General features: G+C 41.4%; 1 protein-coding gene across 1 annotated transcript in view; it reads right to left on the bottom strand.

The window, feature by feature from the left end:
- The window catches only part of PRDM6 (PR/SET domain 6), a 169,217-nt gene extending 155,049 nt beyond the window's left edge, over window positions 1-14,168 (bottom strand). The window contains exons 1-2 of the mRNA XM_069745386.1: window positions 14,029-14,168; window positions 12,007-12,460 (exon numbers count right to left, since the gene is read on the bottom strand). Coding sequence (XP_069601487.1) covers window positions 12,007-12,451 — 445 coding nt within the window. The 5' untranslated portion in view covers window positions 12,452-12,460; window positions 14,029-14,168. The remainder of the gene's footprint in view (window positions 1-12,006; window positions 12,461-14,028) is intronic.
- Between the last annotated feature and the right edge of the window lie 1,471 nt (window positions 14,169-15,639).

Raw genomic sequence — 15,639 nt, 5'->3', positions numbered from 1 at the left:
CTTGGAGGAAACCCACACAAACACGGAGAGAACATACAAACTCCGTGCAGATGTTGTCCTTGGTGGGATTTGAACCCAGGACTCCAGTGCTGCAAGGCCACCGTACTGCCCATATACATTATCTCTTTTTATTATTGTTACATAAATATTATTTATATATAGATGAGATTGTGGATATTGGATAATATAAGAGGTAGCAGACCCCCTCCATACCAATTTTTATTTTACTCTACAAAGTTTCATATCTAAAAAGTTTAAATGCCTTTAGCACTAGATAGAAATTGTAGCAGATCAAAGTAATCATTTTGGTTGTGGGATTTAGCTGAGGCCTTTTGTCTGTAGACAGAGAAATTCCCCATTTTTCACAATCTATGGTTGTTGGAAAAGAACCTGCACATATAATATCAGCACCTATATTATACCAGGAATTCTTAACAACACTTATCTCCCGAGAACGGTGCAACGCAATGGCCAACAGCTCGTACAAAAGACTCGAGCGTTGACTTTACTCACTGGTTTCATCGCAGATTGTAGACATAAGTAACTAGAAGCTGAAATAATATATACATTATTTTTGAGGAGTTTCATAGGTTTCCTGCAGAGTGAATTATTAAGGATTAAGGTTCGGTGATGCAGAAAGGAGTAGATCCCGGTGTTCTCCTCCTTTTTTTTATCAATAGTAGGAATGTGATTGCGATACATATATATTTGTAAATATTTACGTTATTTGTAGAACCCATCGTCTTGTAGCACTCGTATAGTTTTCCAAAGGATTTGCCTATAACCTACACACATTTGTCTTCCCCCAGAACTTGAGAATAAATGAGAGCATTGCTTGTCCAAACACAATGAGATGAATCCATTAAAGGCGGAACAATATATTAACTATTTACATTATAAACCAGATCACGATAGTGAAGAGAGGATTATAATGCTCCGCGTAATATCAAATAATATGAAATTACAAAACACCATAATAAAATAATAATAACAATGCAGTGAATAAATAAACATGATCTATTTTACCCCAGATTCTAGTTCTAGTTCCTAATTACAAGCAGTTCATATGCAAATCTTATGTATATGACACTAACAATGGATTATTCCTGGAAAAGGACGATGTTCCTATTCTCAAGGCATTTGTGATCAACGCTAAGCACCACTTACGCAGATATCCTATTGACAGTTTTAGAAATAAATGTGAAAATGCAAATTTCAAGGTTGGATCCTCAGTTACTATATCTATATTGGATTTTACTTGTAGTGTAAACTTCAGCTAGCTAATTAGGAGTTAAAATAGTAATCCAATTGATTTTCCTGCTCAGACCATCTCCTGCACTGGAAATAATACTGGCAGTGCCCATGAAATATACAACATCTGTCATTATAAATATACTATATCGTGGCAATCTAAGAAAACTGAGTTTAGGAAGATAGATAGATAGATAGATAGATAGATAGATAGATAGATAGATAGATAGATAGATAGATAGATAGATAGATAATAGAATAGATAGATAGATAGGTAATAGATAGATAGATAGATAGATAGATAGATAGATAGATAATAGAATAGATAGATAGATAGATAATAGAATAGATAGATAGATAGATAGATAGATAGATAGATAGATAGATAGATAGATAGATAGATAGATAGATAGATAGATAGATAGATGATAGAATAGATAGATAGATAGATAGATAGATAGATAGATAGATAGATAGATAGATAGATAGATAGATAGATAGATATGGGATAGATAGATAGATAGATAGATAGATAGATAGATAGATAGATAGATGGATGGATAGATAGAATGATATAGATAGATAGATAGATAGATAGATAGATAGATAGATAGATAGATAGATAGATAGAATGATAGATAGATAGATAGATAGAATGATTGATAGATAGATATGGGATAGATAGATAGATAGATAGATAGATAGATAGATAGACAGATATTAGAGATAGATAGATAGATAGATAGATAGATAGATAGATAGATAGATAGATAGATAGATAGATAGAATGATAGATAGATAGATAGATAGATAGATAGATAGATAGATAGATAGATAGATAGATAGATAGATAGATAGATAGATATTAGAGATAGATAGATAGATAGATAGATAGATAGATAGATAGATAGATAGATAGATAGATAGAATGATAGATAGATAGACAGATATTAGAGATAGATATATAGATAATAGATAATAGATAGATAGATAGATAGATAGAATGATAAATAGATAGATAGACAGATATTAGAGATAGATAGATAGATAGATAGATAGATAGATAGATAGATAGATAGATAGAATGATAGCTAGATAGATAGATAGATAGACAGATATTAGAGATAGATAGATAGATAGATAGATAGATAGATAGATAGATAGATAGATAGATAATAGATAGATAGATAGATAGATAGATAGATAGATAGATAGATAGATAGATAGAATGATAGCTAGATAGATAGATAGATAGACAGATATTAGAGATAGATAGATAGATAGATAGATAGATAGATAGATAGATAGATAGATAGATAGATAGATAGATAATAGATAGATAGATAGATAGATAGAGGGTGGATGGATGGATAGAGAAAGAGAGAGAGAGAGATAGGATACATAGATCCACATTGCAAATATGCTCTCACTCAATCATTTTACCTAGTTTTCATTTTTTAAAGATCTCATTGACCCACTGCACTTTCTTAAGAGTAAAATAAATGGTTATTTTTGACGTTAACATTAAAGGTGTTGTCCAGTCTCGGTAGATAAGTCTGCAGTCACTGTCACGATTCCTCTGTATTCCTCGTGCAGATGAGTGGTCATGTTACTGCATGTATATGATTTGCATATTTGTGTCACGTGCCGATTAGACTCCTGATTTCTCTTCTCTTGAGAGAAGCTGGTGAGACTAGTCGGCATTGTTATGGTTCCCCATAAAGTGACTGTAGACTTTTCTTCTGAGACTGGACCACCCCTTTAAGGACCATGTATCAGTTGAGTCCTTCATGCAACAAATTTGATATACAACCAAACCCCTTAAAAAGACAATAAATTTATGAATCTATCATTTACTCCAACCTGATCTAGAGGAAAGACTGGATGTTAGTTAGCCCCGGGCTACAGTGCAGCCCCCTCTATATATACAGTATGTCAGCATAGAGAGGCCGACCAGCCCCCACCATTACAACTATTGGGACACATTATGGGAATGATGGAGAAATACAGTAGATATGGTGTGCACTCTGCGTGTCCTATGTGATGACATTATTATTATTATTATTATTATTATTATTATTATTATTATTATTATTCATAGCACCATTTATTCCATGGCGATTTACATGTTTTTCCGACAATAATAGTGGCAGATTCGGTAAATGATGGGTGTAATAAGCTGCCTGCACAGGGTACCAGGGAGAGAACTGACCAGGAGGGACCTCAGCTGGATTTGAGTTACCTCCAGCTGATATGGATTCCTTCCACACTGAACCCTGCTGGGGGGCTGCTGTCCTGACAGGCTGCCCCCGGGGTGAGATTGCCTGAGATCAGATAGATTGTGAGCTCCTGGGAATAGTCGGGATCTGACCCCAGTCTCAGCAGATTAATAATACAGGGATCCTGCTCTAATCTCTCCCTCACACGAGATCTGTATTTATAGGCCAATAACATGAGTCTATGTGTTGGTTTTATTTAGCCTATCCCCTTCCCTAGTAATGTGTGAATGTAACAAGGATCTATGAAGCAGTAATAAAACTTACACCTTTACTAACCCCACCCTCATAACTCCGTCCACAGCATCTCCCCATCCTCAGTATGGGACACCTAGAGCTTAATAAGACCCCAACAGCCCCATAATAACATTCCCAAATAAATCCACTTCTCAATGGTCACTTCATGTTAGCACAGGGGCATCAGTAGAACTGTACAGCACATCACATGTGGGAGGTGGCAGGGTCCGAATAATCACAGTGGTCTCCATGATTTCTAGTGTCTGACAACAGAGAGCAGTAGCCGGCAGATTACTGATCTGTATGTGCACAGTGGTCCCTTATTTACACAGAAGGAGAGTTGGAGCATTTCCTACGATTGATTGGATTAGTGAATTAAATGTTTGTTGTCAGGGAGAAGAGGTTGGGACAGAATATTGTGTGTAGAGGCTGCCCCCCTGGCCCTGAGAGACCCCCATATACAATGCACAGATGATGAATAGGAGCTGGGAGCAGGGATCGATGCTGTCTCTGTGCTGGCTCCACTCTCTCCTACAAAACTATAGGGCAATTAATTGTGCCTTGTCCCCTCATCCTTCATCTGCTGGTGGCAGATATCGATGGAGATTACTGCTGATGGACCATTTTATCACCTTAAATAAACAGCCACCACCTTTCCTAACCTCAATCTAATATATGACTCCTCTATAGGAGGGGCAACAACTGCTCACAACCCAAAACCCTGTGCCCCCAGAGTGTGCCACTGCCAGCCGGGCACAGGGAGCCGCTTACTGGCCCACCCTAAGGAGCCAAAGGGCTAATATTAATAACCGAAGGTAGGTGCAGCAGTACAGACACACGGACACACTGGCACACGGACTCACAGACACAAGGACACAGGGACCCACAGACACACGGACTCACAGACACACGGACACAGGGACTCACAGACACACGGACACAGGGACTCACAGACACACGGACACAGGGACTCACAGACACACGGACACAGGGACTCACAGACACACGGACTCACAGACACACGGACACACTGGCACACGGACTCACAGACACAAGGACACAGGGACTCACAGACACACGGACACAGGGACTCACAGACACACAGACACAGGGACAGACAGACACACTGACTCATGGACACAAGTACACACAGGCACACGGACACACAGAAACAGGGACACCCAGACTCGCAGACACTCGGACACACAGACACACTGACAAAGTCCTGGTTGGGATCAGCCTTCATATGCTCCCTGATGGGAGGAAATAGCTGCGGAAAGTTCATCTGTGGACTTAGAAGTTCTATATTTATGACTTCTTTGATTGATGCTATTAGATATTGTCTTCACATGGGAGATAACAGAGAAACTGATGGAGTGTAATGAAGTGCAGCTGCCGATCATCGCGTTATCGTGACTTTCCAGAGACACCAATAGTCCCCGACTCAGTATGATAAAAAGTCCAATCACCAACTCAGCCCAGCTCCACTTGTGGCCACACATCGCCTGGTGCCGGTCTATCAATGTAGGAGCTCCAGCAGTACACGTCACTTTCAGACTAATTTATGTATTATATATATATATACCGTACACACACACAGATATTAATGTAGCGTATGAGCAAACGTATATTTTAACGCACATATACATGTATACATTCATATACAATCACTCACACATATAAATAAATAAATATAAAGAAATATATATATATATATATAGGCACACACATATACATATTGATATACACACATATATACATATATACACACACATATATATATTTATATATGTACACAAGTTTATATATATATACATATGTTGTGTATATATATATATATATATATATATATATATATATATATTCATAGTGATCTGAAATCACAGTGTAAAGCTAGGGCTCATATTCCGATAGTCCTAGATTGTATTCCTCAAGAGTTTATATCTTTATACATATATTATAAACATATTGGACAAAGAAATTTTATTTAATTGAAAGCAGTGTATTTAGTACATTTATTTCTACAGAATTTATAAATTCTGCTAACATTAATATTGGTCTGTAAAGAGCTGGGGTCAGTTCGTGGTTGATCAGAATGACGCTAAAATGTTAATCATTTAAATAGGATTATAGTAAAAATAAGAACAATGATATTAAATACTGTTACCATTATTCTCTCCATTTATAGAATTATTGTTAATACCCTATTCTATAGTCAGCGCCTCGGGTTGAATTCTTTAAACTATTGCTGCAAAAATCCTATCTGGTATTTCTAAATTGAAGGCATTGTAAATCTGCTGTTTTCTAGCGGAAAATCGGGAAAGGACAGATGTGGTCACATTTATAAACCATTAGACATTACTACTACTACTACTACTACTATTATTATTATTAATAATAGTAATAATAGTAGTAATAATAATAATAAAGAAAATATATATATTTTGTGTGGAGTTAATTTCGTTGCATAAAATCATATTTCTCGTCATCACTCATGCCCTATAGAAATACAGACATGAATATACATGTGTGCATTAGAGTAGTAATAATAGTAATAATAAAGAAAGGTAGATAGATAGATTATAGATAGATAGATAGATACATAATAGATAGATAGATAGATACATAATAGATAGATAGATAGATAGATAGATAGATAGATAGATAGATAGATAGATAGATAGATAGTTGTGCTGCACGACGCTGGAGCGATATTGTTATGATGCTGGAGCGTCACGAATCGTGCCGTCGTAGCGATCAAAATGCCACTGTGTGACGGTACCCTTATTATGCTCTTTTTTCTTAGATAGATAGATAGATAATAGATAGATAGATAGATAGATAGATAGATAGATAATAGATAGATAGATAGATAGATAGATAGATAGATAGATAGATAATAGATAGATAGATAGGTAGATATATAGATATTAGATAGATAGATAGATAGATAGATAGATATTAGATAGATAGATAGATAGATAGGTAGATATTAGATAGATAGATAGATATTAGATAGATAGATAGATAGATAGATAGATAGATAGATAGATAGATAGATAGATAGATAGATAGGTAAATATTAGATAGATAGATATTAGATAGATAGATAGATAGATATTAGATAGATAGATAGATAGATAGGTAGATATTAGATAGATAGATATTAGATAGATAGATAGATAGGTAGATATTAGATAGATAGATAGATAGATAGATATTAGATAGATAGATAGATAGATAGATAGATAGATATTAGATAGATAGATATTAGATAGATAGATAGGTAGATATTAGATAGATAGATAGATAGATAGATAGATATTAGATAGATAGATAGATAGATAGATAGATAGATAGATAGATAGATAGGTAGATATTAGATAGATAGATATTAGATAGATAGATAGATAGATAGATAGGTAGATATTAGATAGATAGATAGATAGATAGGTAGATATTAGATAGATAGATATTAGATAGATAGATATTAGATAGATAGATAGATAGATAGATAGATAGATAGATAGATAGATAGATAGATAGATATTAGATAGATAGATAGATAATAGATAGATAGATAGATATTAGATAGATAGATAGATAGATAGATAGATAGATAGATAATAGATAGATAGATAGATAGATAGATAGATAGATAGATAGATAATAGATAGATAGATAGATAATAGATAGATCGATCATCTTCACATTAGTTGTACACAGCTCCTGGATATAGTGCTGTACAGCTGACATACACAATGGCGCACACTGATTGTCCTGTCACTGAGAACATCTACAGTTCTTCATTCGTTCACACTAATGGACAAACTGGACATTTTACATAATCTCTTTACATTAGTAATTTCTCTGTATTAGTAATGTCTGCAAATTAACGGGAAGTTTTATTATTAAAGTTTCTAGAAATTTCTGCTAAAAACAGTGTATGCAGTCTGCATGTGTATGTCATTATTGTCAATCTTTAATTTATGATATATATATATATACACACACACACATATGTATACACATATATATATATAGTAACTTTCCCATTTGTGAGGTTGTATGCAGACCATGCAGGCGGCCGCTGCGGGGTCTCACTGCTCATCTGTCCGGTATTGCTGCGGTCCCCCAATGTCGCCACGTATAGTCGGTATTCGGTGCATAGATTGTATCCGCAGCGGTCGGTCCCGGCCCCGTGTGATCCCCGGTAATTCCGCATATACAGGCCCCGGTGTATACACTGCTATCAGCTCCGTGATATACTGTGTGCAGGTGACAGTGGGAATACACGGGTGTTAGAAACTCAGGTGGAGAAATATTCTGTGCACAGGGTTACCGGGGTGATGGGTGATAGAAGAGATATAGAAAGGTGCCGGGTGTCGCTGATGGAGGGCACTGTGGGTACATATAATGGGGGATAAAACAGGGACATTTAGTTGTTAGAGATCACTGGTGGAGGGGCACTGTGTATACATGTGATTGGTGATAGTATGGGTACATATAGTTCCTGGGGGACACTGGTGGAGGGGCACTGTGTATACATGTGATTGGTGATAGTATGGGTACATATAGTTCCTGGGGGACACTGGTGGAGGGGCACTGTGTATACATGTGATTGGTGATAATATGGGTACATATAGTTCCTGGGGGACACTGGTGGAGGGGCACTGTGTATACATGTGATTGGTGATAGTATGGGTACATATAGTTCCTGGGGGACACTGGTGGAGGGGCACTGTGTATACATGTGATTGGTGATAGTATGGGTACATATAGTTCCTGGGGGACACTGGTGGAGGGGCACTGTGTATACATGTGATTGGTGATAATATGGGTACATATAGTTCCTGGGGGACACTGGTGGAGGGGCACTGTGTATACATGTGATTGGTGATAGTATGGGTACATATAGTTCCTGGGGGACACTGGTGGAGGGGCACTGTGTATACATGTGATTGGTGATAGTATGGGTACATATAGTTCCTGGGGGACACTGGTGGAGGGGCACTGTGTATACATGTGATTGGTGATAATGTGGGTACATATAGTTCCTGGGGGACACTGGTGGAGGGGCACTGTGTATACATGTGATTGGTGATAGTATGGGTACATATAGTTCCTGGGGGACACTGGTGGAGGGGCACTGTGTATACATGTGATTGGTGATAGTATGGGTACATATAGTTCCTGGGGGACACTGGTGGAGGGGCACTGTGTATACATGTGATTGGTGATAATATGGGTACATATAGTTCCTGGGGGACACTGGTGGAGGGGCACTGTGTATACATGTGATTGGTGATAGTATGGGTACATATAGTTCCTGGGGGACACTGGTGGAGGGGCACTGTGTATACATGTGATTGGTGATAATATGGGTACATATAGTTCCTGGGGGACACTGGTGGAGGGGCACTGTGTATACATGTGATTGGTGATAATATGGGTACATATAGTTCCTGGGGGACACTGGTGGAGGGGCACTGTGTATACATGTGATTGGTGATAGTATGGGTACATATAGTTCCTGGGGGACACTGGTGGAGGGGCACTGTGTATACATGTGATTGGTGATAGTATGGGTACATATAGTTCCTGGGGGACACTGGTGGAGGGGCTCTGTGTATACATGTGATTGGTGATAGTATGGGTACATATAGTTCCTGGGGGACACTGGTGGAGGGGCTCTGTGTATACATGTGATTGGTGATAGTATGGGTACATATAGTTCCTGGGGGACACTGATGGAGGGGCACTGTGTATACATGTGATTGGTGATACTATGGGTACATATAGTTCCTGGGGGACACTGATGGAGGGGCACTGTGTATACATGTGATTGGTGATAATATGGGTACATATAGTTCCTGGGGGACACTGGTGGAGGGGCACTGTGCATACATGTGATTGGTGATAGTATGGGTACATATAGTTCCTGGGGGACACTGGTGGAGGGGCACTGTGCATACATGTGATTGGTGATAATATGGGTACATATAGTTCCTGGGGGACACTGGTGGAGGGGCACTGTGCATACATGTGATTGGTGATAATATGGGTACATATAGTTCCTGGGGGACACTGGTGGAGGGGCACTGTGCATACATGTGATTGGTGATAATATGGGTACATATAGTTCCTGGGGGACACTGGTGGAGGGGCACTGTGCATACATGTGATTGGTGATAGTATGGGTACATATAGTTCCTGGGGGACACTGGTGGAGGGGCACTGTGCATACATGTGATTGGTGATAGTATGGGTACATATAGTTCCTGGGGGACACTGGTGGAGGGGCACTGTGTATACATGTGATTGGTGAAAGTATGGGTACATATAGTTCCTGGGGGACACTGGTGGAGGGGCACTGTGTATACATGTGATTGGTGATAATATGGGTACATATAGTTCCTGGGGGACACTGGTGGAGGGGCACTGTGTATACATGTGATTGGTGATAATATGGGTACATATAGTTCCTGGAGGACACTGGTGGAGGGGCACTGTGTATACATGTGATTGGTGATAATATGGGTACATATAGTTCCTGGGGGACACTGGTGGAGGGGCACTGTGTATACATGTGATTGGTGATAATATGGGTACATATAGTTCCTGGGGGACACTGGTGGAGGGGCACTGTGTATACATGTGATTGGTGATAGTATGGGTACATATAGTTCCTGGGGGACACTGGTGGAGGGGCACTGTGTATACATGTGATTGGTGAAAGTATGGGTACATATAGTTCCTGGGGGACACTGGTGGAGGGGCACTGTGTATACATGTGATTGGTGATAATATGGGTACATATAGTTCCTGGGGGACACTGGTGGAGGGGCACTGTGTATACATGTGATTGGTGATAGTATGGGTACATATAGTTCCTGGGGGACACTGGTGGAGGGGCACTGTGTATACATGTGATTGGTGATAGTATGGGTACATATAGTTCCTGGGGGACACTGGTGGAGGGGCACTGTGTATACATGTGATTGGTGATAGTATGGGTACATATAGTTTCTGGGGGACACTGGTGGAGGGGCTCTGTGTATACATGTGATTCGTGATAATATGGGTACATATAGTTCCTGGGGGACACTGGTGGAGGGGCTCTGTGTATACATGTGATTCGTGATAATATGGGTACATATAGTTCCTGGGGGACACTGGTGGAGGGGCTCTGTGTATACATGTGATTCGTGATAATATGGGTACATATAGTTCCTGGGGGACACTGGTGGAGGGGCTCTGTGTATACATGTGATTCGTGATAATATGGGTACATATAGTTCCTGGGGGACACTGGTGGAGGGGCACTGTGTATACATGTGATTGGTGATAGTATGGGTACATATAGTTCCTGGGGGACACTGGCGGAGGGGCACTGTGTATACATGTGATTGGTGATAATATGGGTACATATAGTTCCTGGGGGACACTGGCGGAGGGGCACTGTGTATACATGTGATTGGTGATAATATGGGTACATATAGTTCCTGGGGGACACTGGTGAAGGGGCTCTGTGTATACATGTGATTGGTGATAATATGGGTACATATAGTTCCTGGGGGACACTGGTGGAGGGGCTCTGTGTATACATGTGATTCGTGATAATATGGGTACATATAGTTCCTGGGGGACACTGGTGGAGGGGCTCTGTGTATACATGTGATTCGTGATAATATGGGTACATATAGTTCCTGGGGGACACTGGTGGAGGGGCACTGTGTATACATGTGATTGGTGATACTATGGGTACATATAGTTCCTGGGGGACACTGATGGAGGGGCACTGTGTATTCATGTGATTGGTGATAGTATGTGTACATATAGTTCCTGGGGGACACTGGTGGAGGGGCACTGTGTATACATGTGATTGGTGATAGTATGGGTACATATAGTTCCTGGGGGACACTGGTGGAGGGGCACTGTGTATACATGTCATGTGGGATAAAAAAAAGTGCATTTAGTTGTTAGGGGCTGCTGATGGAGGGGCACTGTGTGGGTAATGTTTTATTGTAGGTACTAGTAGAGGTCCATATAATACATGGGGGTCACTGGTGGAGGGGCACTGTGTGTGATTGGTGATAGTAAAGGTACATTTAGTTGCTAGGGGTCTCTGATCGAGTGTTACTGTGTGTATGATGTTTTATTGTAGGTACTAATAGAGTTATTTGGTAGAAAATGACTGTGCATAAAGCTGTATATAGAAGTTGGTATCAGGGGTACATACGGTTGTTGGGGTCACTGGTGGGGTTGCTGAGTGGAATGATCTCCATCCTCTGTTGCCCATACAGATAATAGTCCAATTCTTCGGGGGTGCACTGCAAGCGACCAGGTGATGTCCCCTCCTGGCAGCTGGAAGCCACCAGTTCCTTTCTTCGTGGTCCAGGCACCTCCATGCTTGGAGCAGCCCCCATGATAGTTATTGGGGTGATCCCGGCCAGTGATGCAGGGGCAGAGGGTGCAGGTGTAGAGGAAGCTGAAGAGATGGAGGACAGAGAGGCCGGGCGCAGGCGGAGGCTGTCAGCAGCTGCAGGAGGCTCAGGCACGGGCACATGGCTCAGGACTCCAGCCTTCACATGGTGGCTCTGGGGGAAAAGCTGCTGCCAGTGCTGGAGGTACACAGGGTCCACCTTCAGGAAGGCAGAGCCCGCCGCTTCCCCGGGCTTCAGCATGGCCACCACCTGGGGACAACACAGGGGTCACTGCTCTGCCACCTCCACATACACATCTGTCTCTGCCCTTATATACATACACATATATACACACATCTGTCTCTGCCCTCGTATACATATATATATATATATATATACACACACACACCTATATACATATACACATCTGTCTCTGCCCTCATATACACATATACACACCTATATACATATACACACACATATCTGTCTCTGCACTCATATACATACATATATACACACACACACACATCTGTCTATGCCCACATATACACACCTATATACATATACACATCTGTCTCTGCCCTCATATACATACACATATACACACCTATATACATATACGCACACCTGTCTCTGCCCTCATATACATACATATATATATACACACACACATCTGTCTCTACCCTCATATACACATATACACACCTATATACATATACACATCTGTCTCTGCCCTCATATACATACACATATACACACACATTTGTCTCTGCACTCATACACATATACACACCTATATACATATACGAACACCTGTCTCTGCCCTCATATACATACATATATATACACACACATCTGTCTCTACCCTCATATACACATATACACACCTATATACATATACACATCTGTCTCTACCCTCATAAACACTCCTATATACATATACGCACATCTGTCTCTGCCCTCATATACATACACATATACACACACACATTTGTCTCTGCACTCATACACATATACACACACACCTATATACATATACACACACACATATACACACCTATATACACATACACATCTGTCTCTGCACTCATATACATAGACATATATACACATCTGTCTCTGCACTCATGCACATATACACATATACACACACCTATATACATACGCACATATAATCACCTATACACACACACATACACATACACATCTGTCTCTGCACTCATATATATACATATACACATACTCGCTTATCTGCAGCCATGTGTGTAGTATATACTTTATTCCTCACATACTCATGTAATTATGTCTTTCTCCTGTATATGCTTCCTTTGCATGCACTCTTACACATATTATATATTCTCCATACATATACTCAGTTATGTATTCACTATGTCACTCAGTGTATCCATGTATGCATTGCCCACCACCCCTGCATGTCCTTATAGTATATATGTATATATTGCACCTCTTGCTCTCTGGTATACACCCATCCTACTTGCACCCATGCACCCATGCATTCCTTGCTCCCAGTGCCCATCCCTGGCACACACTGACACACACCATCCATGCAAGAAGAATATCTGGAATTGAGAGTCCTCAGTGGTTGATACCTGTTAATAGCCAATACAAGGTATCAACCACTGAGGACTCTCAAATCCACGTACCAATATATATATATATATATATATATATATATATATATATATATATATATATATATATATATATCTTTCCTGTCGGATCCGTGCAGTGGTCAGACTGTGTCGGCAGCTGTCAGTGCCTCCACTCCTGGGCACACACAGCGGGCACATGCGATCCGTGCTGGGCACTGCACCCACCTGAGTGTGCTCCCTCCAAGCCGCGTCTCCGAGGAGGGCGAACAGGTCCAGCTCCGAGCCGGGGAGATCCAGGGCGCTGCGGGCAGTGTGAGCGCTGGGCAGCTCTGAGCTCTGAGCACTGTGCTCTGCTGGCTGCGCTCTGGCACACTCCTGCTGCACACGTGTCTGCACACACGGGGGACCCATTAACCCTTCCCTGTCACTCCTCCACCACGCGCTGCTGCACCCTGCATGCAAAGTGAGAGCTGCACAGCGCAGAGGAGCTGCCGGATCTCTACAGATAAGGCTATGGAAAGTGGGACTTGTCACATAGAGTCTGAACAACACAGAGCTCAGTCTCTTCCCCACCCCCTACGGATCTATCCACCATCCGATCTATCCACCGTCTGATCTATCCACCATCCGATCTATCCACCGTCCAATCTATCCACCATCCGATCTATCCACCGTCCAATCTATCCACCATCCGATCTCTCCACCGTCCGATCTCTCCACCGTCCGATCTCTCCACCGTCCGGTCTATCATTCTGTCCGGTCTATCTATCTGTCGGATCTATCCATCTGTCCAATCTATCCACCGTCCAATCTATCCACCGTCCGATCTATCCACCGTCCGATCTATCCACCGTCCGATCTATCCACCGTCCGATCTCTCCACCGTCCGATCTCTCCACCGTCCGATCTCTCCACCGTCCGATCTCTCCACCGTCCGATCTCTCCACCGTCCGATCTCTCCACCGTCCAATCTCTCCACCGTCCAGTCTATCATTCTGTCCTGTCTATCTATCCGTCGGATCTATCCATCTGTCCAATCTATCCACCGTCCAATCTATCCACCGTCCGATCTATCAACCGTCCGATCTATCCACCATCCGATCTATCCACCGTCCGATCTCTCCACCGTCCAATCTATCCACCATCCGATCTCTCCACCGTCCAATCTATCCACCGTCCGATCTATCCACCGTCCGATCTCTCCACCGTCCAATCTATCCACCATCCGATCTCTCCACCGTCCGATCTCTCCACCGTCCGGTCTATCATTCTGTCCGGTCTATCTATCTGTCGGATCTATCCATCTGTCCAATCTATCTACCGTCCGATCTATCCACCGTCCGATCTATCCACCGTCTGATCTATCCATCTGTCGGATCTATCCATCTGTCGGATCTATCCACCTGTCCGATCTATCCATCAGTCCGATCTATCCATCAGTCCGATCTATCCATCAGTCCGATCTATCCATCAGTCCGATCTATCCATCTGTCAGATCTATCCATCTGTCGGATCTATCCATCTGTCGGATTTATCCATCTGTCTGATTTATCCATCTGTCGGATCTATCCATCTGTCCAATCTATCCACCGTCCAATCTATCCACCATCCGATCTATCCACCGTCCGATCTATCCACCGTCCGATCTATCCACCGTCCGATCTATCCATCTGTCCGGTCTATCCATCTGTCCGATTCCATCTGTCCGATCTATCCACCTGTCCGATCTATCCATCTGTCCGATCTATCCACCGTCCGATCTATCCATCTGTCGGATTTATCCATCTGTCGGATCTATCCATCTGTCTGATTTACCCATCTGTCCGATCTATCCAC

Source organism: Ranitomeya imitator, chromosome 1, assembly GCF_032444005.1.
Source record: "Ranitomeya imitator isolate aRanImi1 chromosome 1, aRanImi1.pri, whole genome shotgun sequence".
Lineage (NCBI taxonomy): Eukaryota > Metazoa > Chordata > Amphibia > Anura > Dendrobatidae > Ranitomeya > Ranitomeya imitator.
This window is presented reverse-complemented; position numbering and strand designations above follow the sequence as displayed.